The sequence below is a fragment of the Dermacentor silvarum genome, chromosome 8 (assembly GCF_013339745.2).
Source record: "Dermacentor silvarum isolate Dsil-2018 chromosome 8, BIME_Dsil_1.4, whole genome shotgun sequence".
NCBI lineage: Eukaryota > Metazoa > Arthropoda > Arachnida > Ixodida > Ixodidae > Dermacentor > Dermacentor silvarum.
In genome coordinates, this window is record NC_051161.1 from 40155434 (window position 1) to 40178653 (window position 23220).

General features: G+C 41.1%; 1 protein-coding gene across 3 annotated transcripts in view; it reads left to right on the top strand.

Moving 5' to 3' along the window:
• The first annotated feature begins 3541 nt into the window (after positions 1 to 3541).
• LOC119461079 (protein O-linked-mannose beta-1,2-N-acetylglucosaminyltransferase 1-like) overlaps positions 3542 to 23220 on the top strand; it is a 28711-nt gene continuing 9032 nt past the window's right edge. For 2 of the 3 annotated variants that reach the window (XM_037722257.2, XM_037722260.2), the window contains exons 1-16: positions 3542 to 3676; positions 3741 to 3818; positions 3884 to 3931; positions 4522 to 4606; positions 5874 to 6023; positions 7825 to 7934; positions 10260 to 10344; positions 12721 to 12847; positions 17709 to 17775; positions 17876 to 17974; positions 18203 to 18292; positions 18415 to 18491; positions 20664 to 20763; positions 21713 to 21762; positions 21907 to 22033; positions 22622 to 22883. In XM_037722257.2, coding sequence (XP_037578185.1) covers positions 3625 to 3676; positions 3741 to 3818; positions 3884 to 3931; positions 4522 to 4606; positions 5874 to 6023; positions 7825 to 7934; positions 10260 to 10344; positions 12721 to 12847; positions 17709 to 17775; positions 17876 to 17974; positions 18203 to 18292; positions 18415 to 18491; positions 20664 to 20763; positions 21713 to 21762; positions 21907 to 22033; positions 22622 to 22883 — 1607 coding nt within the window. In that variant the 5' untranslated portion in view covers positions 3542 to 3624. The remainder of the gene's footprint in view (positions 3677 to 3740; positions 3819 to 3883; positions 3932 to 4521; positions 4607 to 5873; positions 6024 to 7824; positions 7935 to 10259; positions 10345 to 12720; positions 12848 to 17708; positions 17776 to 17875; positions 17975 to 18202; positions 18293 to 18414; positions 18492 to 20663; positions 20764 to 21712; positions 21763 to 21906; positions 22034 to 22621; positions 22884 to 23220) is intronic. The other variant, XM_037722258.2, reaches the window with a different exon arrangement.

Below are 23220 nucleotides of genomic sequence, written 5' to 3' on the forward strand. Positions count from 1 at the left end.
CTGCAGGTCTCAATTGGCTGCCGCGGGTGGCTTGATCACCTTTGCTCGCTTCAACGGAGTACGCCACGGCGCCGCACCTCAAACTCTCCAGTGGCCCATAGTACTTTTGTAGTGAAGCGTGCTGTCGCCGACGCTCAAAAAAAAAAAAAAATGCAGAACCAACGCACAGTCAAGTGAAACGAAGCTTTAGTAAAACGGTTAATTACATTGTTTACAATTAACGGTGATGCGTACAATTTTCTTTACTTTCATCCCATGCAACGTGTAATGTCACACTATGTTCATATGTTTCTCCATTACAATGTTCAAAACTTTATTGTCTTGCAATTTTTATGTTTATGCATTACGTTGCTCCCAAGCTATGCCGAAATGCATACCACATTTCGGATGGATGCCCAGCGCGAGACGTATACACGCAGCGATGTCACAAGGATGAAGATCGATGTATGACGCTTGTCGAAGGAAGAATGATGATGACCGGTGTAAGCGCAGAAAAGAACGAGCGTTCGGCACGTAGACGGCAAGTGGGCCGAAAAACGCGTTTGAGTGTACAGCGCAGTAAATGAAACATTGCGTGTACTTCACATGATGTGTATCGGGACGTGACTGGCTCTCTAGAATGCGACATGCGCCAGCAATCGGTGGTCGCTCAACGTGGTGTTAATAGCAATGAGCCGCAATGATTGAACATAGACAACGACAAGGCAAAACAAATTAGCAGACTGAAAACAAACGATTGACATACAATAACACCGATGAGACACTCCACAAGGTGTTCTTTCTTGTTCTTGTTTTTTTAGCTGTACCAAATTTAAAAAAAAAAATGCCTGTGGTAGATAGCACAATTCTAACCCTTGAGCTGAATTACTCGATGAGGTGACCATTACTTCTACAAGAAATCAAAATGCCTGATTAAATAATTAACACAGTTACACCAATTACCTTTTTAATTATTTACTTTACGGCACATATTTCAGTTTACGAACTGTAGCCTTACGGTAAGTTCGCAAGGCTTACATCCATTTGAAACGAACTCTCAGGCATACACCAGTTCCGAGACATTAATTTTCACAGTGTCTGACGAAATGCATTTGTGTTCCAGTTACCTTTGTGCTTCGATGCATAAAACAGCGTGTTCTTAAAAAATTGTCGCAGTTTCACCTGAAAGGCGAAGCATCAATTGCGATAGCAAATTTGTAGAGAGCTATACGGAGTAATGATAGTAGCTTTATCAGCTGTATAAATTTGGACATGCAGCAGCACCGGCAACACGCAGAACTGTTGTCGACGCCGTCGGCGTTTTGCCCGCGTTCGCACAAAATGCGTGCGGCGTTGGTGACTGTTGCCGGAGCCTCTGATATAAATAGGCGCCTGCATGGTGCCGCAGCTACACGTCGCCTCCCTTCCCTCTACCTCCCCCCTACGGCCTTTCGTGCGTCAGAAGAAGGCGCGTTTGCTCTACATATATGGTGATTGTAAAGGAGGAAAGAGACGCCTACTTCTGCAGCCCTTAAGGGAGCACGGCACAGAACGCGCGTTTGTTCTCCGCCGTTCGTTCACTCCCCGTGAAAGCGCGCGTCCCTCGAAAAAAAAAAGTAAGTGAAACAACAGTGCATTTTTACCGCAAGTTTGACCGCGCATATCTCAAAGCCGATGCCACCCTCAGAATTCGTTCCAAATGGAAATACCTTGCGAACTCACTCGCTACAATTCGTAGGTTGAAATATTCACCGTAAACAAATTAATTAGACCGTTAATTGGCTTAATTATGTTAATCGTTCAAATAAGCATATTGATTTCTCTCAGAACTAATGGCCACTCGTCAAGTAATTTAGCTCAAGAGTTAGAATCATGCTATCTGCCACAGGCCACATTTGAAAGTTGAGAATTTGGTGCAGTTAAAAAAAAAAAGAAAGAAAACAAGCTATATAAGCTTTCGCATAGCTCCTGCACAAGTGTAGCATCAGCAGCGCCCGAATTTTTCAGCCTTTTGATGGAGTGATTTGCATTGTTCAAGTACACTAAGCACACAGCAATGGTGCGCAAACCTGTAATATATAAAATGTAGTCTGTCGACCCCATAAACAAACCTGATGAATGTTTCGACGATAGGATCAATTACGCCGAAACTCTATGTGGTACTGATAAACTGTTGAGGTGAATTGGCACCATAATGACGACCAAATAGTTAAGGAGACGAACACGAGCACCGCTGTCAGTTGGAGGGAGGGATGTAGAGGACTACACAGGGATATTAGGGAGGGCTACAACTAGCAATGGCATTGAGAGTATTTAAAATAAATAAATAAATCGTGCATGCATATTATCACAGATGCGCACTGCGCACGACAACACACACACACACACACACACACACACACACACACACACACACACACACACACACACACACACACACACACACACACACACACGCGCGCGCGCGCGCGCGCGCGCGCGCACGTACGTTCATGTACATGCTTGTGCGTGAGTCTCCGTTCTTTGTGACAAAATACGCTTCCGATTCGAGCATTGACGCATATATGTTATCGCTCCTGCCTATGGTGCGAATAATTAAGGTAAGATGTTCATGATGGCATTGCATTTAGTGTATATCAGCGGTCCGGAAATGTAAGGCTTAATTCTTGCGCAGCTCCACGTCAAAATGCTTTATAATTGAAGGAATTTATCAAAATGGGATGCTATTTATTTTGCATTTCTTCACAAAACACAGCGTTTATATTTTAAACATGCCCTATTTTCCAAGCTGTGCGCCAGAGACAATATACCACACGTTTCTGGCAATTACGTAAATGATAAAATTTAAGTTTCGATACTAAAATTGGTCTCGAAATGCCACATCTGGCATCATCAACGTGGTGACATGTGACAACGACATGACAGCAAAAATGTTAGACGCGTCGTGTAGCGATAAGGCCAGATATGGTGGCATTGTCTATAAAAAAAAATATTAATAAACGAAAGTTCTTAATGCATTTCTTCTGGCTGCGTTCACATGCGGCAGCCGCGGTGACTGATTTGTACGAATAAGTTTTATAGTAAATTACTATGGTGCTCTAACAACGTGACATACAGCATTATTTACAGGAACGTAGCGAGCGCCGAGTTTTCAAGAGAGGAAACGCAAGGAAGCCAGATGAGGACCATCGTTTGGGAGAGACCCAAAGGGTGTAAAATCTTTTTTAGAGTGTGCGAAGGACCGTGCGCACAGTACACAGGCGAGAAAAGTAATCATTTCGACACAAGGTATCTGAGCTTTAGAGGATACAAGATTCCTGCTTTATTTCTGTAGGAAACTCCATATGCGATATATGGCAGATTTCGCAATGTCACGCACAATTTATGGAGGAGTGCAAGAAAACAGACATCTCTTGAGCTAAATATGTGTGCGCCTTTCGCCTGATCAATCAACCAACCACCTCCTCTACGTTTTGGTTCACCATGACTGCACGAACTGAATTTAGCGATTACATGTTCGTAAGCTGGCAACCACCTTCAATATGGCGCCTGCCTGAGCAGAAAGTTCTGTTTGAGAAAAATGCTTAAGAAAATGTGATACCTGATTTATTTAGCAAGAAACGATCTAGCAAAAACGCATGAAACATGGCGATTATAGCGCGAGTCATCTGCTACAAACTATTTAAGGGCGGAAGTGGTAAGCTGAGCTGTGACACTTGTGTGCTTTGGACAGTCGCGATGTGCTGCGGTTTCATTTTCAGCTGCCCACTTGCGTCTGAAGCTCGTTCTTGCCATTTCCGTGCTGTACTTACTTTTTAGACCCTGGATATCCTGGAAAGGCAAGCCTTCTCAAATTTCACCAAATATTAGCACAGATACAGAAGTTTCCTTTTTGTTTCCGCAGGTTATAGCGGCGGTAGCGGTGATTATGCACTGGGGTTTAACTCCACAGGTGAGTTGCTAACTGCGCCGTCTTATTTTCATCTATGTAAAGTGCACCCGAATAAACTATACGAATATTCTCAAATAACTCATTCTTACCTGTAAGCTGCCATTTGTTTCGCTTTACGTGGCTGGTTTTACAAAAGCACGTAAGCTTGCTATTTGTAGCTGGTTTACCTGCACATCATTGCTGCTATGTGGCATAACCAACAGGATCGCACCTGTGTTTGCAAGGAAGTTCGTGCGCTGGAGAGGTTCGCAAGAACAGGCTCAGGATGATTGTGGTATCTAACAGATTCTTATCAGAAGCGGCTAGCCAGTAATAAGCAGTTCTTATAGCCATGTTTTTTTTTTTTTTTCTGAGCTAGCTGCCTCAAGTCTCGAAATATCTGCTGTTTGTGTTTACTTTCCATGCATGGTTGCTGGCAATAATGAGAGCATCTTTGAGGTATGCTTTTATCATGAACGTTTTATTTACGTGATGGTATTGAGTGGTCGTAGGAGCAGTAATTTTATCGGTAGTTGCCGACTTAATTCAACCTATAAAATCAAATTGGTCGGTAAGCTTCTGACTTAATTTGTGACTTGCACGTTTTTCAGCAGGTTCTGTCTACGAGGACATACACATGAGCATGACGAGCTTAACAGGATTCTTGAATGCATTGAAAGTGGACACGGAATCTGAGTAAGTGGCTCTCTAAATGAGCACTTACTTTCATTGCTTAACTGACACAGCATGTGGAAAGTAGCACTGACCAACTGAACTAATATCTTGGCAAGTATGACATTAGGTTCGCTAATAAAATGGTGCACAGAGCTTTTTAAAATAGTATTTTCCCTCAGTTATTGATTGCATGTCTGTTCGCAAATTCATAGTTTCGTGGTGGATCTATAATGTGTATAAGTACCCATTATTCTCTCTTTTTTTTCTTGCATTTGTAATTTTGTATATTTGTTATCCCCCTCTGCTGTAATGCCTTAATGGCGCTGCAAATATGGCAAATAAAATAAACAAATGAGTAAGTAATATATCTTTCTTTGGCATTTTTGGTATACTTTCACCAGTACCCATGCTCTTTCTCATTCACAACTTCACTTTCACAAACATGCCTGCATTTGGAGTTAAAATTCATATATGTCTTACCATTCAGGCTTCTAAAAAGCTAATTTGTGTACAGTATCTCCTTCTTCATAATATTTAATTACGTTTGGTAGCTCTGCCGTCATCAGTTGAATGCATTGAACAGTTCAGCAAAATAGGTTTCATTTTCCCACATTGTAACTAACAAGCTGTTGGATTTAGTGGCTCAGGGGTTGTTTTGCACTTGTACAATTAACTGTTATTGAATACCTGAACTTCCACTTTAAACCTTTGTGAGCATCAGTGCGTGCTTTTAGATTAAGCTGCGAGGGAGAGTTGAATTTCAATGCCTCCAAATTGTACTCCAGCAGTTTTAGATTGTGTTTGTTTCATTAGCAATTTTTCCACATGAGCTCAGTTATTTGTGCTGTTGACCGTCAATTTTTGCCGTGCCACTGTTATCAACTTTGCTTTCACTGCGCTCTTTAGTGCTCAGTCTGTGCTCTTGAGCCAGAGGTGCTTGTAATATCAAGAATATTGTAGCTTTCATAATGACAGAGGCGTACGCGATGCATTCAGAGCATGGTGAAATTGTTGCTGCGACCACCACTGACTTGTTGGAACTACATTTCAATTTGGTGAGCACAAGAGTGTTTGAATGAACAGTTTTCTTTTTCAATGTGAAGTATTAGGAAAAATGAAATTTCATTGTATCCAATGCATATATCTTTGAATCAAGAAGCTTAGCCGATGATTCTCCATGCGACTTCCACATTAATTATTCATATATTCGTAGATGTACATTCTTTTGCAGTTTTGATGAGCTCATTGTGTTTATACAAACTTGCTTTCAACCTCTTGTTCTCTGCAGGATCATACATGTTGTTCCAGCAGTACTAGTTGGTGAGCGTGTCCCCAACTGTGGTTTGCCCGAACCATGCGCCAATGACTCCTTTGCGGTCCACATCTTTACTGGCAAGGACCACCATGACCAGCCAAGGCTGTGTGTCGATGGAAAGTAGTACGAAAACTTGTACCTTTTCTTACGCATTCGGCAGACAGAATGGCAACATTGTCACAAATATACATGCCATTAGCATGAAGTTGCTGCGTATCTATTTTTTCATGGGCTACAGAGAAGGCATTTTAAACACTATGGAGAATTTCAGTCCTGGAAGCTTCGAATAAGTAAATAGCCAGCAGAAAAAAAATCTATAAAATTAGAAACCAAAGCTTTGAAGCAATTGCATCCTTATGTTGGAAAATAGGCATTGCTTAAATGGTGGATCAACAAAAGTGTGATGTTTCATAATATACACTGGCCTCTCCTTTATACCTTCAAATGGCATGTGCTAAATGGTTATGACTTCGCTCAAAGTGATTAAAGCATAAGCAAAATAATATGTTTTAGTTAAACCGAACTTGTTTGTACTACTACTTCATTTGTATACGAGAGTACAGTGCTCGGCGATTGAAGTGCGATACTCGAATCTAATGGTGATGGGTGCTTTTTGCACTACCAGTGAGCGCTGGGAGAGTGCTGAAGAATGCATTCACAATGCACCCCACAAGAACTCTCACTTTCATGTCATACAAAAGTGCATTAGCTCAGTGTCCCCAGCACCCACCAGTGGTGCGAAAAGTGCCAACAGCCATGCTTTCTGAGTATCGCGCTTCAATCGCTGAGCACTCTACATGATACTAGTTCATTTGCTTCACGAGCAGCATAAATAATAATGACATTTTTTTAGTTCCTAGTCTCCTCCTTTCCTTTTTTGATACATCTAATGAGTAGCATTGTTATGCTCAACAGAGCATATTCAGTAACACATCACTGTCTTGATTTAATTAATTTATTAATTTATTGAAAATACTTTCAGGGCCCAAAGGCACTACAGAAAGGAGTGGGGGGAGAATTACAAGACGTGCAAATAACAACAAAATATTACAAGGCATCTTCTAAAGCGATCCTGAACTTGTGGTCATCAGTTATGCTTGCGATTGTGGAGGGAAGGTGGTTCCATGCGACGCTTGTTCTAGAGACAAAACAGTCATTGCACAATTTTGTGCGACAAGACGGTAGACCAACCTTGAAGCGATGATCGGTCCTTGAAGATATATAATGAGGTGGATGAAACAGGATGTCCTTCAAATAGTTGTTATAATTATAGATTTTGTGAAAAAGATTAACGCGAGATCAGGGCAAGTTAGGGTTTTCTTCATAGATGTGACACTGGAATGACGTGAATAATTTGACAAGATGAAACAGTGCTGCTCGATTCTGAATGGCTTCAAGAGTTTGAATGAGGGTGATCTGAGTAGGATCCAATATGGTGCATGCGTACTATAATTTAGAACTTACCAAGGTTTTGTAAAGTGTCAACTTCAGGGACGATGGGGCTTCAAAAAAATTTAGACGCAGATAGCCAAGCATGCGATTCGCATTGTTAGTTGCATATTCGACATGCGTATTCCGCGAAAGATTAGAAGAAGTGTGAACACCAAGGTATTTATAACTGTCAACAGATGGTAACGGAATATTACTGATGCAATGTCTGAAGCTACACCTACTTTATGTGTCAGTGGATTGTGATGTGCTCATTATGCTCGCCATGTAATTTATAACTTACAAGTGTGATATGATTGCTTGTGGGCTGCCAGCTTGCTTTCTGTAGCTTTGTTCTAAACTTACAGTAGTATATATCTGAAGAATAGTATACAAGCCTTTCAAAAACCTTAGCAATACATCTCTTTACTAGTTTTCATGCTCTGTTCCTTTTTTTGTTATTATAACATTGACAAGGTTTATTTCTGCATGGCAGCATCCTTGGAGCCAACCTGAACAGCGGTGGACGGGGCATGAATGTGGCAATCATCGATAGCATCACACGATTTGTGCAGCATGTCAGCCACTTTGACACCTACGAAGAAGGTATGGTTCCCAATGTTACTTTTGTAGGGCATTGGTATTCAATGCATTGAATGCTTTGAGGCCAGCCACCAGTCAATGCAGCTGTATAATGGGCCGTGCTTATTTCACTGCAGCAGGTGTAAAGTCATCTTCATTTACATTGGTGTATCTTTCCACCATAATTTATCTCAGATAATAACAAAGCAGTTAACGGGACACTATAGAGCCACTGTAAATCAGTTTAGATGGATAAAATATTCTTTCAACACTATTTTTGTTCATTTGACAAAGAAAAATCGCTAATTATTACTGGGGAAAACGAAGGTCAAACCTGACTTTCTTGAATTTTACACTGGTACATCAATGTGATGTCACTCATTTCTGAACATTTAGAGCCATTTTGGATCAGAAAATGTCTTCGAAACTTGCTAGGTGGCATCAGTTTATTTTACAATGCAACATGGTAGTTCTTCTTTACCAATAAACATTTAACTAGACTCGAGTGAATGCTGTCAGAATCCATGACAGCATGGCAAGCTGGTGCTGGAGCATCATGGGCAGCATCACCACTCGTCTTTTGTTTTTGTCTATTTTCTGGCTACTTTGCTTTTGTTGAAGAGTAATCTACCAATACACCTCAACTTACTATTTTAATTTAGTGTCTTTTTATTATAGTTAAAATGATACACAGGTTGTGAATTGAGGCACAGACTGCAAAGTGAGCCTGAGCTTGTAAGTTAATGATCAAAGCGAGGATCCTAGCAATGTTTTCCGCAGTGATCCTAACATGGTGCTATGACGCACCATGTTAGTTGTCCTAATGATAATCCTTGTAATGATCCGACCAAAAACTTCTCGGCCTCCCAATGAAAGGTGGTGAGGAGCTCAGTATTTCGTGGCTATTTTTAAGCTTAGTCCCCTTTCAGTGCCACGCACTCTTGCTACCGGTGCCGCCAATATGATCCATTATTAATCCTTATCCTTCCTTATAGAATGTTTCATCCTGCATGTCCTCCGGCGCAGCCATGACATCATCATTATCTCATGGAAAGTGGGTTCTAGCTAAGTGTTGCTCGAACTTAGGCGAATGATGAAAGTCTGAGGGAGCCAAATCTGGCGAGTAGTGAAGGTGGGGAGGCAGTTAGAAGCCACAGGACTCAGTGACAGGCATTGTAGTGGTGGACTTGTGCACGGGTGTGGTGTGGAAAAGGACATGCTTCTTCAACATTACAAGCTGTTTTGCTTTGATGGCCTCCCGTAAAGGCTTGAATTGGGCAGCATAACATGCTTCATTTACTGTTTCACCCTTTTTGAGATACTTAGTCAGGATGACACCCCTTGCATCCCAAAAAACAGAGGCCATCACCTTGCTAGCTGATAAGATGGACTTGAATTTTTTTTTGGGGGGGGGAGAAGGAGGGTGTTTCAACTGTTTTGGTTTTGCCTTGGGCTCTGGCTGAAAGTGGCATTCCCATGCTTCGTGCGTGGTCACAAAACGTTTGAGAAATGTCGCATGATCTGCTTCAATGAGGGTCACGTTTGCGGCAGACATGGCTTGCCTCTGGCATTTGTTTTCAGCAGTCGACGTTTTCAGGACCCACCAACTTGACAACTTGTGCATGTCCAGTGCAACAGTTAGCATGCACCCAACTCATTCTTGGGGTATTCCCACTTTCTCTGCTATGAAACGTTCTGTCCCATGCTTGTCTGCCATTATGATATCCTGGATTGCTGTGACGTTTTCTTTTTTACTGGCAGTTGCTGGCCTTCCGCTGCCAGGGGCATTTTGGACAGAGTAATTCCCCCTGTTGAATTCAACCACCCACTTTTTCACAGTGAAATGGGTGTGGCATCCTCCTGCTAATGTTTCGGTCATGTTCTTGTGACTGTCCTGTCCACTCATGCCCTTTTTGAGCAGGTATTGGATAACTGCACGTTTGCTCACATTAGCAACTGTTCAGACACTGGTCACCTTCTGCACTTCAGTCTTCATTACCTGAAACAAAGAATAAGCCATTAGTGAGAAATTTCATATGGGGCCTTGCAAAGACATCTATTATGAGCTGCAAAACTAACCTTTGGCTAAGGTAAAGGCATCATGGTCGTTAGGCCGATAAGTTTTCAGTCACCTCTTGTATACTACAAATGACTTCCGGAGATTTGTCATTCCACATGAAATCTTACATACATGCGTTGGAGCACGTTCTACTTTCCTTGAAATGCTGGTTCCTGTTATAATATGGGGTCATTGAAACATACCATTTGCAACTATGTTCTTTTGTGCACTTTACATTGTAAGTATTTCAAGTGTGGTTGAAGGCTCTTGGTCAAACATTGTCATTCCAGACTCATCTCAACTTGAGACACTTCTTCTGAACCTGAGGCAAGGAGATATCCTGATTCTCCTCACGTTTGATGAACCCACGCGCAAGTGAGTTGATTCTGTGGAAATGTTGTTTACTGACACCACATACTAAAAGGATAACTTCGTACTTGAATTTTGATTTTTTTGGTAATCATTGAACGTGCACTGCTTAAGTGAAGGAGTCAATGAGCCTATAGCCTCCTGTACCCTTTCATGCCTGCCCATCCATGCCTAGACCGCAAGGCACCGGCCATTGCGCCTAGTTCCAGTGCTCGCTGCCGGTCGGCAGTGCCAGCCCAGAATCAAACAGACGACACAATAGTGCAGTGCCCACTGTAGCTGGCCTTTTTTTCTGCACAAATTCTATTGCTTTATAAATATAAGTGCCAGTAACATATGCAGTGGCACAAACAAATAGTCTGCTGCAAATAATGTGTGTACGAGAAATGAAAAAGCATAAGAAATTGTTCTCATTTATCCTAAGATGCTTCCTTGCACTTTTGTTTAATGTATAAGATGTATTGCACACTAGCCTAACACAAAAATGCAATATGGTGTTTGAGAAGTACAACACAAACGTATTTACTGCCGTCATTTGCAGCTAAAGCTTGTGGACCATCCGTGACAGTGGCTTCTGTGCAAAAGTTTTGGCGATGTCATTCTTGCCCGTTATCTCTAGGGCAACGTTGGTGAACAGAGGGTGAAAAAACTTAGAAGCGTACGCATTTGGGCTGATTAGTTCATGACTTGAGCGAAAACAGTGCAAGAGCAGGATGCGAGAAAAGGACAGACAACAGCGCTGTTGTCTGTCCTGTTCTTGTGCTGTTTCCGCTCAAGAAAAAACTTCCAGCAACTTCCAAAAGCCTCCAACAACTTCTCACCTTGAATACTTGAAGACTACACGCTGTCGCAGCCCTTCAACACCATTCTTGCTGAAGTCACGTACCAAAAGTTGCAATCTCACATTTATGATCAAATGATGCTGATTGAACTCCAAGAATAACTTGCAGTCTGAGCTTAAGAATGAGGAATACAATGAACAATGCTTCCACTACACAGCGATTGAAACACAGTCACATTGTAGTCTAGTGGTTGTCTATGGCAATGTGCAGAACAAGAAAGCCGACTGAATCAAGTTTTGTTGTCATGCAGTGTTTGACGATATGAAGCTCTCAATCGGTGTTGTCCTTTGTAAAAAAGTAAGCAAGTGGATTTCTAAAGTAAACTGAAAGGCCATTTAGTACAAAGCACAGCTACTAATATGCTAGGCAGGCTCATCTGTACTTTTCCTGGGAAGGATATGCCCTTAGTCAACTTGACAGACGAAACCGTCTTTTTGGTGTACGAGCACATCATTTTATTCTTTATCCTCAACCACTGCTTTATCCAGGCAAACACATTTCATCATGTTTTAGCAGACTTGCAGACATGAACATGCTAGCTTTGCGCCTTTTCTGCATGCTGACCACGGCTCATGCGGGGCTTAGGTTTTCTGGGCTGACAGAACCCTAGTGGGTGCCATGGATAAAATGCAAGGAGGCCTGGTGAAGAGGTTGAATGGCACCACTGGAGGGATTGCGTGGGCATGGAAAGTACTATATGGGAGGCTATGTAATGAGTTAAGCATGTTATGGCCAGGGTTTGGATTATTTGATATTAACTGACAAATTATAAGAAAAGCACCTAGCAATTTGCATTTCATGAAATCAGTTTAAAACCATAAACCGAAAGATGTCTACAATTTTCAGCACAACCAAAAGTAAGAAAGATGGCCAGAGAAATCCAGGATTAATGCTAGCACTGTAGAAGATGCACTCAAGCTAGACCTTCCAACCTGCTTCAGATAAAGCTGCCTGTTGCTTATGTCACTGTCTGGCAATAATGTGGAATGAAGCTTTTTGCAAGTCAGTGTTATAAACCAAAAACAATACTGCCAGTTTGAATCATGAAAAACCTTGGGATGCCCACTTGCATGTACAGCAACGACCTCAAGCTGTATGCTTTCTCTGGCTTCATTGTCTGCTTCCTTCATATGGTTGTGACTAACAAAATATTGAGCCCTTGGATCTCCTGTATTCTTCCAGTTCAATTTTATTTATTTCCGGAAGCAAACATAGACATTAATGCACTATTATCTATGTGCATGTGCTTTTCTGTATTTATGTACTGAGCAGCATACTATCTTGAGATTGAGACACGCTGTACCAAATAGCCCTGTCAAAGTACCTCAAACATTGCAGAACTGATATTGTTCAATGGTTCATGTTGCGCTTATCAACGTCAGCACATGATTCTGCTATTTACATGCTGATGTGTCATGTCCGAGCCTCGTCGTGAAAGATGTTCTGCATGTCACTACACATCATGATGATTGCATTAGTTGTATCATCATCTGTACGCAATAGTGCCTGATGCGGGACAGTTTCCTTTCATCAATTACAGGCTTTCGCAGATTGCCAGGCTGCTCCTTCATGAACTTGGCAGTGCAATGGCACAGAACCTGCATTACCGCTCCTCGTGGTACTTTATCACTCAGAAAGGCATATCTGGGTTCTCACCTTATGAAGATGTAAGTGTGGCTGCAAGTGGTTCATGCCTCAAAACACAATTCAAACTAGTTCACATCATAAAGAGTACCATATTTTCCAAACTGTAGTCAGTAGACTGTAGGTGTCTAAATGTGGAAATTTCGCAGGATGTTAACAGTCTGTGGGTACTGACTATACAAAGTTAAATTTTTTTCAAGGATCTGATCATAGCTGCGTTTGAATAATAAAAAGGCCCAATTGCCTCTTATTGTGCTAAATCACATAGCGAAATCGACCGTGCATTGATTGCAGACGCTATAAAAAAATCTTATTTTCAGACCAAATTTGCAGCTGCGGACTGCAGAGCGAGTGTGGACTATTGACCATGAAATACAGTACGAGTTAATATAAAAGAACACATTTATTGAAATCTTTTTTGACCACAATTGTGTACATTCAAAGCCGATGAATGTACACTGATATTGTTTCCCTTTTATGGCGCTGCTCACAATTACGGTAACTCTAATAATTTCCTCTTATGGTTTGGTCAAACAGGTTTGGTATTCTGGAAGGTTGATGGTATCTGGTGTATTGTTAGGTGACGGAATTCAGCCAGTGCTTTCAGTTGATTTAAAATGTTTACTGCTTTGCACAGTGGATTATTCAAGAACTAAATCCTGCATGGTCAAATTCACCTCAACACAGAAACTTAGAGCGATTCTTAATCATAATATGGCCGTTTTTTATCTGAAATGTGAAAAGTTATTTGAAAGTGCGAGCAAAATGGCAGTTGCAGCCACAATTCTGCAGGGGTGTCATCAAGGTGACAAAGTAAAGTTTGGCATCACAGTGGGTTCCAGACCACCATACATTACATCATCATAACTAACCATTTTATCTTTCTTCTGTTTGTGACCTGGTGTAATATGCCCTAAAAAAAATAATCAAGCACACTCCGTGGACGAGAAAGTGGCCTCTATAGCCAAAGTTGAAGCACATTGGTGTACCTTGCTGGTGTACTTGCTGCGGAGAAGAGTACAGTACGTGTCATTGAATTAAATTAGTAAATAAGGCATCACCATATGCATGCTGCTTTGATGGTAAAGGATAAAAAGCAAAAACGAGTTGCTTTAGAGGACAGCTATGAAGTCTGCTTTGTTTGCATGTCTGCTCATTCATTGAATCAAGGCTTTGTGTTGTTGGAAGCATCGTTTGGTTTCTGAGAACTGACACATTAAACGATTCAGATGAAATTCTGCATCCCTGGGAATTTTAAGTTCATCCTTTGTGTGCATAAGCTTATGTATGATCTTTTGTTTAACTTCTTTTTCAGATCTGTTTGCTTTGTTCGAACTAGCTGTGCCTAGGTTTGTATGTTCAGTTGTTCTTGCATGAAGTACTATCATTGCGTTCCTTTGAAGTTGCATGCCGTCACCCCCTCATTAGACGCCAGAAAATTTTTTGCACTTTACAACTGCTGGGGTGTGGTCTTACTTTGCTCCGTCATGACTATTATTCTTTTATTTCCATTTTGTCACCTCTGTTCTGAGAAACGTTCTTAGTTCAATACATTATCCTAATTCATAAACCATAAACCAGTGAGCATGACACAATGTTCAAGTACTAATTAGCAGTCATTTATATCTATGGCGCCTCAATCGCAATACATGCTTACATTTCAGCACAGAATTCAAGGAATGTGAAGGCGTTAAAAGTTCTAGTTATCTGGAAAGTCGTACTTATTCTTTGCAAACAACTATGAATGATGTAGGCTTTAGAAGCCACATTATATACATATCTGGTATTTTTCAACTTACGACTTATGTTGGACCACACCTTCCTTGCTTTGGATTTCTCCTTAGATTCATTGTGGGTATAAGTGACTGAGTGCCTTTTTGACAATGTATTTGAAATGCGAAGCATTTCTTGGCGAATATTTGCTACTTTGACCGTATCTATCTATCCGCCTACAACTTTGTGCTCTCATGGTCGTTTAGTTAACTTGTTATGTACCAGAATTGGCATACTATGACAAGAGTATATGACGAACATAAATTATGTGTCATAACATTAATATTGTGACATGCGTGTCATGTAGGTCATGAAACAGCCGCCTACGTCTTGGTGCTCTCATAGTCGTTTCGTTAACTTATGTACCAAAATTAGCATACTATGACAAGAGTATATGACTATGACTTCTACCAGCATCCTGTATAAAGTCATGAATCATATGTCATGACATGAATATCATGACATGCATGTCATGTAGGTCATGAAACAGCCGCCTACGTCTTGGTGCTCTCATGGTTGTTTCGTTAACTTGGTAGGTACCAAAATTGATATATTATGACAGGAGTGTATGACAAACGTAAGTGATAGGTCATAACAAAAATGTCATGGCATGCGTGTCATCTAGGTCATGACAATGACCCAGCGAAAAAGTTTAACACTCAAAAAGCGCTCAAATGGGTTCGGACGTGGGCACTAAGGGAAGGGAACACTAAAGGACGATGGTAGAAATCATAGTCATGAGCATGACTTAGCAAAAATGAAAATGACTCAGCAAACAAAGTATAGCACTCAAAAACCACTGAAATCGGTTTGAACGTGGTTACTGAGTGAAGGAAACACTACAGGATGCTGGTAGAAGTCATAGTCATGAGCATGAATCAGCAAAATGACAATGACTCAGCGAAAAAAAGTATAGCACTCAAAAATCACTGAAATGGGTTCAGACGTGGTACTAAGGGAAGCAAACACTAAAAGATGCTGGTAGAAGTCATAGTCATGAGCATGACTCAGCAAAATGACAATGACTCAGCGAAAAAAGTTTAACACTCAAAAACCACTGGAATGGGTTCGGACGTCGGTACAAGTGAAGGAAACACTAAAGGATGATGGTAGAAGTCATAGTCATGAGCATGACTCAGAAAAAAATGTCTATGACTCGCGAAAAAATCATTAACACTGAAAAACACTGAAATGGGTTTGGACGTGGGTACTAAGTGAAGGAAACACTACAGGATGCTGGTAGAAGTTATAGTCAAGAGTATGTCTAAGGCTTTCACCCTAAGGTCTCTTAGGTGTAGCTAAAGGGACTCCTGAGGACTCATGACATGAATGTCGTGACATGCGTGTCATGTAGGTCATGAAAGAGCCGCCTACGTCTTGGTGCTCTCGTGGTCATTTCGTTAACTTGGTAGGTTGCGCACTGCTTCGCATACCATCGGCTCTCACAGGGTGTGGGATCTGCCGGCTTTTTTTAACATTCAATCGCTCAGTGCACTACCTCGACTCGTGAGAGTCTAGAGCAGAACTGCTGACTGGTTGAAGTCACCCTTATGCTTCAGTTATGCTCATCTTCGCATTTCGATGGGGGTGAAATGCAAGAATGCTCATATACTTTGATTTAGGTGGACGTTAAATAGCCATAGGTGATCAAAATTATTTCAGAGTCCCCCACTACAGTGTGCTTCATAATCATACCAGTCATACCAGTGTTTTGGCACATAAATACCACAGAATTGAATGAGATTGAACTGGTAATACCCTTGTGCAATTCTTGCAATGATAAATTTTTCTAGGAACACCTCTTTACTCCACTGCCTTTGAGTAGGTGTTAAAATTTCCTGTTTCATAATTGTAACCTAGGAATCACCGAGAGGTATCAGGGAAGTGCACTGACCACATCAGTCAACAGATCAATCTGCCTGCTTCAACTCAATGGAGTACTAGTACCGTCATGTTGACATAGACTTGAAAATATGGGTCTAAATTCTTCATTTGCCCCCTTTAATGCTGTGACTTGCTCCGTGGGACTCAGGGAGACTTAAGCCCTGAAGTAGGCTAAGGACTGCACTGTACTTTGCAGGTCACAAGAAATTCCATTCAGCGTTTTCTCCCTCAATATTACAGTTAAGTGTATGTCAGTGCCAAGAGTGAGAAATTATCACAGCTGGTCTGTAAACATACATTGCCAATGTGGATTGTCTTTCCAAGTGCTTCTTGCATAGCAGTCTCTTATCAGGCAGTGCATTGAGATTGTGCATTTATCTTAAGATAAACTTTGGAATTTGCCATGCCAAAACCACAATATGATTATGAGGCACATCATAGTGAGGAATTGCAGGTTAACTTTGACCGCCTGGTTTTCTTTAACATACACCTGAGCTTAAGTACACAAGTGCTTTCGCACTTTCCCCCCATTGAAATGCAGCTTGCAGCGGCCGGGAATTAAACCTACGACATCGTGCTTAGCAGCGCAACGCCATTGTCACGATACCACGGTGGCATAGTCTTTTGACATTTTGGCATTATCTTCTGTCTTTTGTTGAGGTGAATGAAGTGTTGTTGGACTATGCCTGTATATTTTTTGCGAGACATCTCTTATGGAAGTGTCACCCAAGATTGGCCACTGCCAAGGCAATCGTCTCATTATCACGCTGATCACTATCATAAACCGTGGACGCCCTGAATGCCGGCCATTGAACCAGCACTTATACATAAAGGCTTTGTGAATACTGGCTTTTTTGTTTGAGATCTTGAGATGAAGTATGGGCTTTTTGCAATGTTGAAACGGGTTGAAGCAGTATTTCTTGGCTCCTTGAAAGCACTTGAAATGGTAGTGGTAACCTCGAGGAACTTGAAAATGGTCTAGTAAAATGTTGAAGGCTTCTCTTTGTGCTACAATTACAAGTCCTGTTATCTTGTGCTCACAGACAGTTCAAAACCACTGATCACTGTGCTCAAATGCTCGATTTGAAAGAACAGTGTGATTAATTTTTTTCTTTCCACACAGTGGCAATGTACTATGTGGTTGCGGTAGATCCAAACTGATTTTCACAGTGTTCAGGTGAGAAAGACTTGAAGTAACAGTGCACCTGGTGTACTCTCTTCTGACAGCTACACTTTGTAGAGGCGAAAGGCTGGGCCATCCCCCATGACATTCGATTCTGCATACCGTTTCAGAGTGAGTATATATCAAAGCAATGCATAAGTGCTAGTCAATGGTTCGTATGAATGCGAATCTATTGTTTGAATGCCCACATGCTCAATTAACTTCTCTGAAGTGTCCGGGAGAAGTATTCACCCGGACCCCAGGCCTCAGGAGAACTTGGCCAGAAGACACTTCTGTAAAAAATACCAACACTTCCCCTCATTCTGTTCAGGTACGTAATTCTGTGTGAATGGTGTTAATACTGAAGCATTTACATTTCGATGAAAGCAAAATGCAATAGGCTGCATGTATTTAGGTAGATTTAGGTGCATGTTAAAGTACCCCAGATGGTAAAAATTCACCCAGAGTCTCCTACTATGCATGCCTCCTAATCATATCCTGGTTTTGGCATGTAAAACCCCAGAATTAAATATTAAGTTTTTTTCTCCCACACATTCAGGCGACGTCGTGGACAATCCGCTTTCTCCCAACCCAAGCGTGAGATCTCCAAGCAGCAAAATCTTTTCGACGCCTGTCATTGTAATGAGTGGTGCGTTGCTCACTTGGCAGCCTTATATTAAAGTTTTTTTTGTTTCTTTTCTCTCTGATCATTATTTCGACTGTCCTCCTGCTGTCAACTCTGCACAAGTCTTTCTTACCTCTGCCTTTTAGGAGAAGACGTTCGTCACTTGCCATTAACACTAGAGACTCTTGTGATGCAGCCTGGGATAAATCCACATCGTGTTGTGGTAAGTGATGTGGTCGAATGATTTTTTTATCAGTTCGATTAAAGGGACACTGTAAGTAGGAATGTTTACTTGAGCTGAATTGGTAAATTACATTTGTGAAAAGCGGAAACGTGTGCAACATCAGGCATTTCTGGAATATAAGGAATTTTTGGAATACCAGAAATGTCACTACGTATATGGGAAATGCCAGACCACCGGCATACCACAAATATTGGTTTCTGGAACACCAGAAATTTCAGCCTTACGGCTGGCAGAGTGTTGTAAGGCCAGAAAAGATGTAAAAGTAAAGAAACGGGGCTTGAAGTTACCACATTAGTCCCTTGTGACGTCACGAGATTTGGACAGCGTCTGCTGGATTGGTTTATAGTTTGTTTACAAACAAGAATTATATTGCACTCTAAAAGCTCTGCCTAGTGAGTTTTAAGGCCTTTTTCTGAAGAAAGATGGCCAAAACTTGCGAGAATACTTCAAAATTCAGGATGTCATACTAGCATCCAGCACTGTGCTTTGAGCATGAAATTCAATTAAAGGCACTTTGTCCTTCATTTTCTCTGCTAACAACATTTTTCTTTTTTTTTATGCCAAATTGAGCCCCGAGGAAAATACTCAACCAGACTGAACCAAACTAATTTAATGTTGCTCTTTAGTGTCTCTTTAGTATAGTCATTAAAGGAACAACTAAAGAAAAAAACTATTTGAGGTGCATTAGTGAATAAGCCTACTGCAATACCAAAGAAGCATTTATTACCATGAAAAGAGGCTTGGCAACCCAGAAAAGGCACAAAAATGAAAGACGAGTGTCGATGCTGCATTGAGGTTCCTGCACCAGCTTGCCATGATGTCATAGATTTGGCGACGTCTGCTCAGGCCTAGCTAAACATTTATCGGTAAAAAGGACTGCATTGTATTCTGATGTACAGTCAAACCTCAATATAACGAAGTTGTACTCGCAGCAAAAACTTTGTTATATCGAGAATTTCGTTATATCGAGGTTTCATTAATTCAATAGAACTAAGATGGGGAAATAAAAATAGTTCATTACATCGCGACTTTCGTTAAATCGAGGTTCGTTATATCGAGGTTTGACTATTCTAAAAGAGCCAAAGGCTGAATTTGGTAAGTTTCAAGAACTTTTACTCAGCCACAATGGCCCAAATTAATTGAAATACCTTAGGTCTGAAAGAATACTTTATCAGTTTAATCTGACTTTGTGTTTCTCTTGAGTGTCCCTTTAAAATGAAGGACAGTGCACACAACCGAGACAAGGAGAGAAAACTTATGCAATTTATGTTAGTAAGTGATCAAGCACCTCAGTCCAGACGGTCGCTGGCTGTTCGCATCGTTGCAGATTTGATGTAAGCAGCCAGGCAGTGTCGCTGTGCAGTGGTTTTGGCCCAAGTCAGCCATTCGGCAGATTGAGATATTCTGAGCTTGGTTCTTGAGGGGAGTGATGGCGGGGAGGCTCACGTTCTCATAAAATACATGCTAAGCACTGCAATTGGCCCCTTTATAAAGATATTGACAGAGTGCCTCTGTTCGTCTCCCTTCTTTGTCCCATTTGTATGAGCTCTTTCTTCATTTTAATGAGTGCATATCAGCTAGCCCAACAATAGTGTCCCCTGTTGCTTCATCTAGGCAATGACTCAGGTTCTGAATAAATTTTTCACCGGAATAATTTGAATTACAGGTTGTAAAATGTATGTACATTTGAGACTGTAATATTGCAGTTCTTTCTACTTTAAGGTATGTATATGAAAGTGTGTTTAGGTTTGAATTGCTTTTTCAGTGAGAACATTTTTTCATAGGAAGGACTTTAAGTCAGGGGTCCATGCAGTGCCGCAGTTTCGCGAAAACGCATGATCCTGAATGAGTGCATGTCTTGCCAGCTGCTGAAGGAGCGTGACGATGAAAATTTGGCGATAGCTGAAGTTCGTGGCACGTGATGCAGTTTTTTACAATGGTGTGTTGTTTGTCTGACACAACACAAATGTTTATACATTACCCTAGAAGGCTCATAACACCAACAGATTGCCGCATGTAAAGCAGAAGATCAAGTGTGCATGTTTTCTCCTTGTAGTATTAAGGTTTTCTTTTCTTTTGGAAAGTACACAACACACACACACAAAAATTTAATATGCATTTGAATGATTTGCCTTGTGTTGCAATTTGCAGGTGTTCTACCTTCCTGAGAACCCAGAAGTGAAAGAACTCTGTGATCTGTTTGAGTTTGCAGCAGAGCAGATAGACACTGCTAAAATCGGCAAACCATGTGGTCTGTGGCTTTATAGCATTTACTTTTATGCATATTTAAGCAAGCGGCATGCACCACAGTTAGCTTTTTTTAGATTCTGTCTTGTAGCACAGTCAACTTCTAGGTTCTATGCATCTTGCATGAGCACAGTCTTTTATTATTTTATTTGTCCTCAATCAGTTTTTACCCTTGCTAAGCACAGCTGTTCACTGTCTCACTATTAAAAAGAAAGTTTTTGATTGGCTGAGAGAACCCTTAAAGGCCGGAGAGCTACGAAAAAAAAAAAAAAAAAAACGTCATTAAAGTCACATGAAGTACCATAATGAACTTATAGATATAACGAGGCAATCATAATTCTTCAGATCCCTATAAATACATGCACTTAATATCTCATTTTAATAGATTAGACATTTTCTATAAGTTACAGTGAACTTCAGTAAGGTATGTTGGTAAGGCTTGTTGGTCTACCATGGTTAAAATTATGGAAGACCAGCATTTACACTGTAGCTCCTTTCTGTATACTTTGTCTGAGCACTGAGATATAGTGAACCTTTTCGTAGTTCATATAAAAATTTTGTGGTAATTGTGGGTTGATTCAATATGTGGCAGCATGCGACACTGCTATTAACTCCTCTGATGCAGCAGTTTCAATACTCCCCCGAGCTGGCAGCCACATACAACGTGCCAAACTGGGCATGTCGTATCATTGGCCAACACCATGCCCTACTGCTGCTATCTTGCCACTGCAATTTACTAATGCCAGTGACTCGCACCTTCTCCTTCTCTCTGTGGCCATAACACGCTGCACAATGGTTGAGGGTCGCATACTGACAAAGACCAAACGAAGCAAATATAATGTGTGTGGCAGCTTAATTACCCAGATTAACATGTTTTCATCTGCTTTCTTTAACAAAGATCAGCAATTATGCTACACCCTCACTTCATTTGTCTTTCCGTTTTTCTTTTATAGACCAGTTCACTGAAGCATTCGAGTTTGCAAAGCACCAGTTTCCAGATGCCGTAAGTGAGAACTTGTAGTGTTAAATCATGCAAATATTGCTAAACTTTCCTGCTAAAAATCGATTATGTTTATTGTTTTCGGGTTGATCATGTGCAAAGTACAAACATCAGGTACAGTAGCAAGGTCTCATTAACTATTTTCAGGCACATTTTGTGGTGATCGAAGAAGGTGTTTTGCTGGGACCTGATTTCCTGGCTTACCTCGGTCAGCTTCTTCCGCTGCTGGAGATGGATTCCACCATAAGCAGCATTTCAGCGTGGAATGACAATGGTAAGACACTTTAAGTATTTGCTATGGAAAAGCTGATTTTGTTCAACTGAAACCTCGGTCATGTTACATGTAGCACAACACTTACATTTAAGAAGGTGTATTTGCTCCAGTATGTTAATAATGAGCAAACTGTTTACTTCATCTGCACATCTATGATGGAGGAGAAGAATACTGAGAGCCGACCAGCCAGGCTCGCTCTCTCTCAATGGCTATGGTGCTCTACTGCTGAACACAATGTCGCAGGTTCAATTCCTGGCCAGCACCATGGCATTTTGATGGGGATGAAATGCTAAAATGCTTTTGTACATAGGTTTAGCCATCCATTACAAGGTTATTCATAATGCTAGCGTTGCTTTGGGGTGTTAACCCAGTCAATCAATTGATCAATCAATCAATCAATCAATCAATCAATCAACATTGAGAGGTACAGGCAGACCTGGCCTTGCAAAGATGTTCATGCAATTGCAAAATGCAGTCTTATTGCAATGTGATACACCTACACCTATACCAACATATTCATTCATTCATTCATTCATTCATTCATTCATTCATTCATTCATTCATTCATTCATTCTGTTTGGCTTTCAGGTTTTCAGGGTGTGTCTGGAAACAACAAAAGAATGTTTCGCATTGAGAGTCTTACCGGCATGGGCTTCCTAGTGCGAAGAGGTTTTACAGCCCAGACTTGGTGCGAGCGTCGCTTTGTACCCGAGGGGTCACCGAGCGGCGGCGATACAATTTCACCAGATGTCTCCAGAGTGATGCGAATCTCGGATCTCATTTATGATGATGAGACTCCATTCTCAGATGCCATTGAAGCACTGCTGTCACGTGAGAGAGTCACAGATATGTGAGGGTCTTTTCATTTGTGGTCTCACTTTCTTATGTTGTTATGGCATGTAATGTGATGCATGCGTGATATGCTTCTTATCAAAGCGCGTTCAAGCTCTATGAGCTTCCAGAATGGCACAAACATGCGCTACACTGGGAATGCTGTAATGCAGTTAAATATAGAAGAAAACAAAATTCTAGGAATTTGCAGGATGTACTTACATTGAGGAAATCCTGGAACATTGCATGTGAAAATGTTCAACTAGTGTAGCTGGGTTATTGTTGCGCACCCATTCATAGCCCATTAAGACCAGCTAAGATCAACTGTAAAAGCTGCAGAATGGGAAATTAAACCG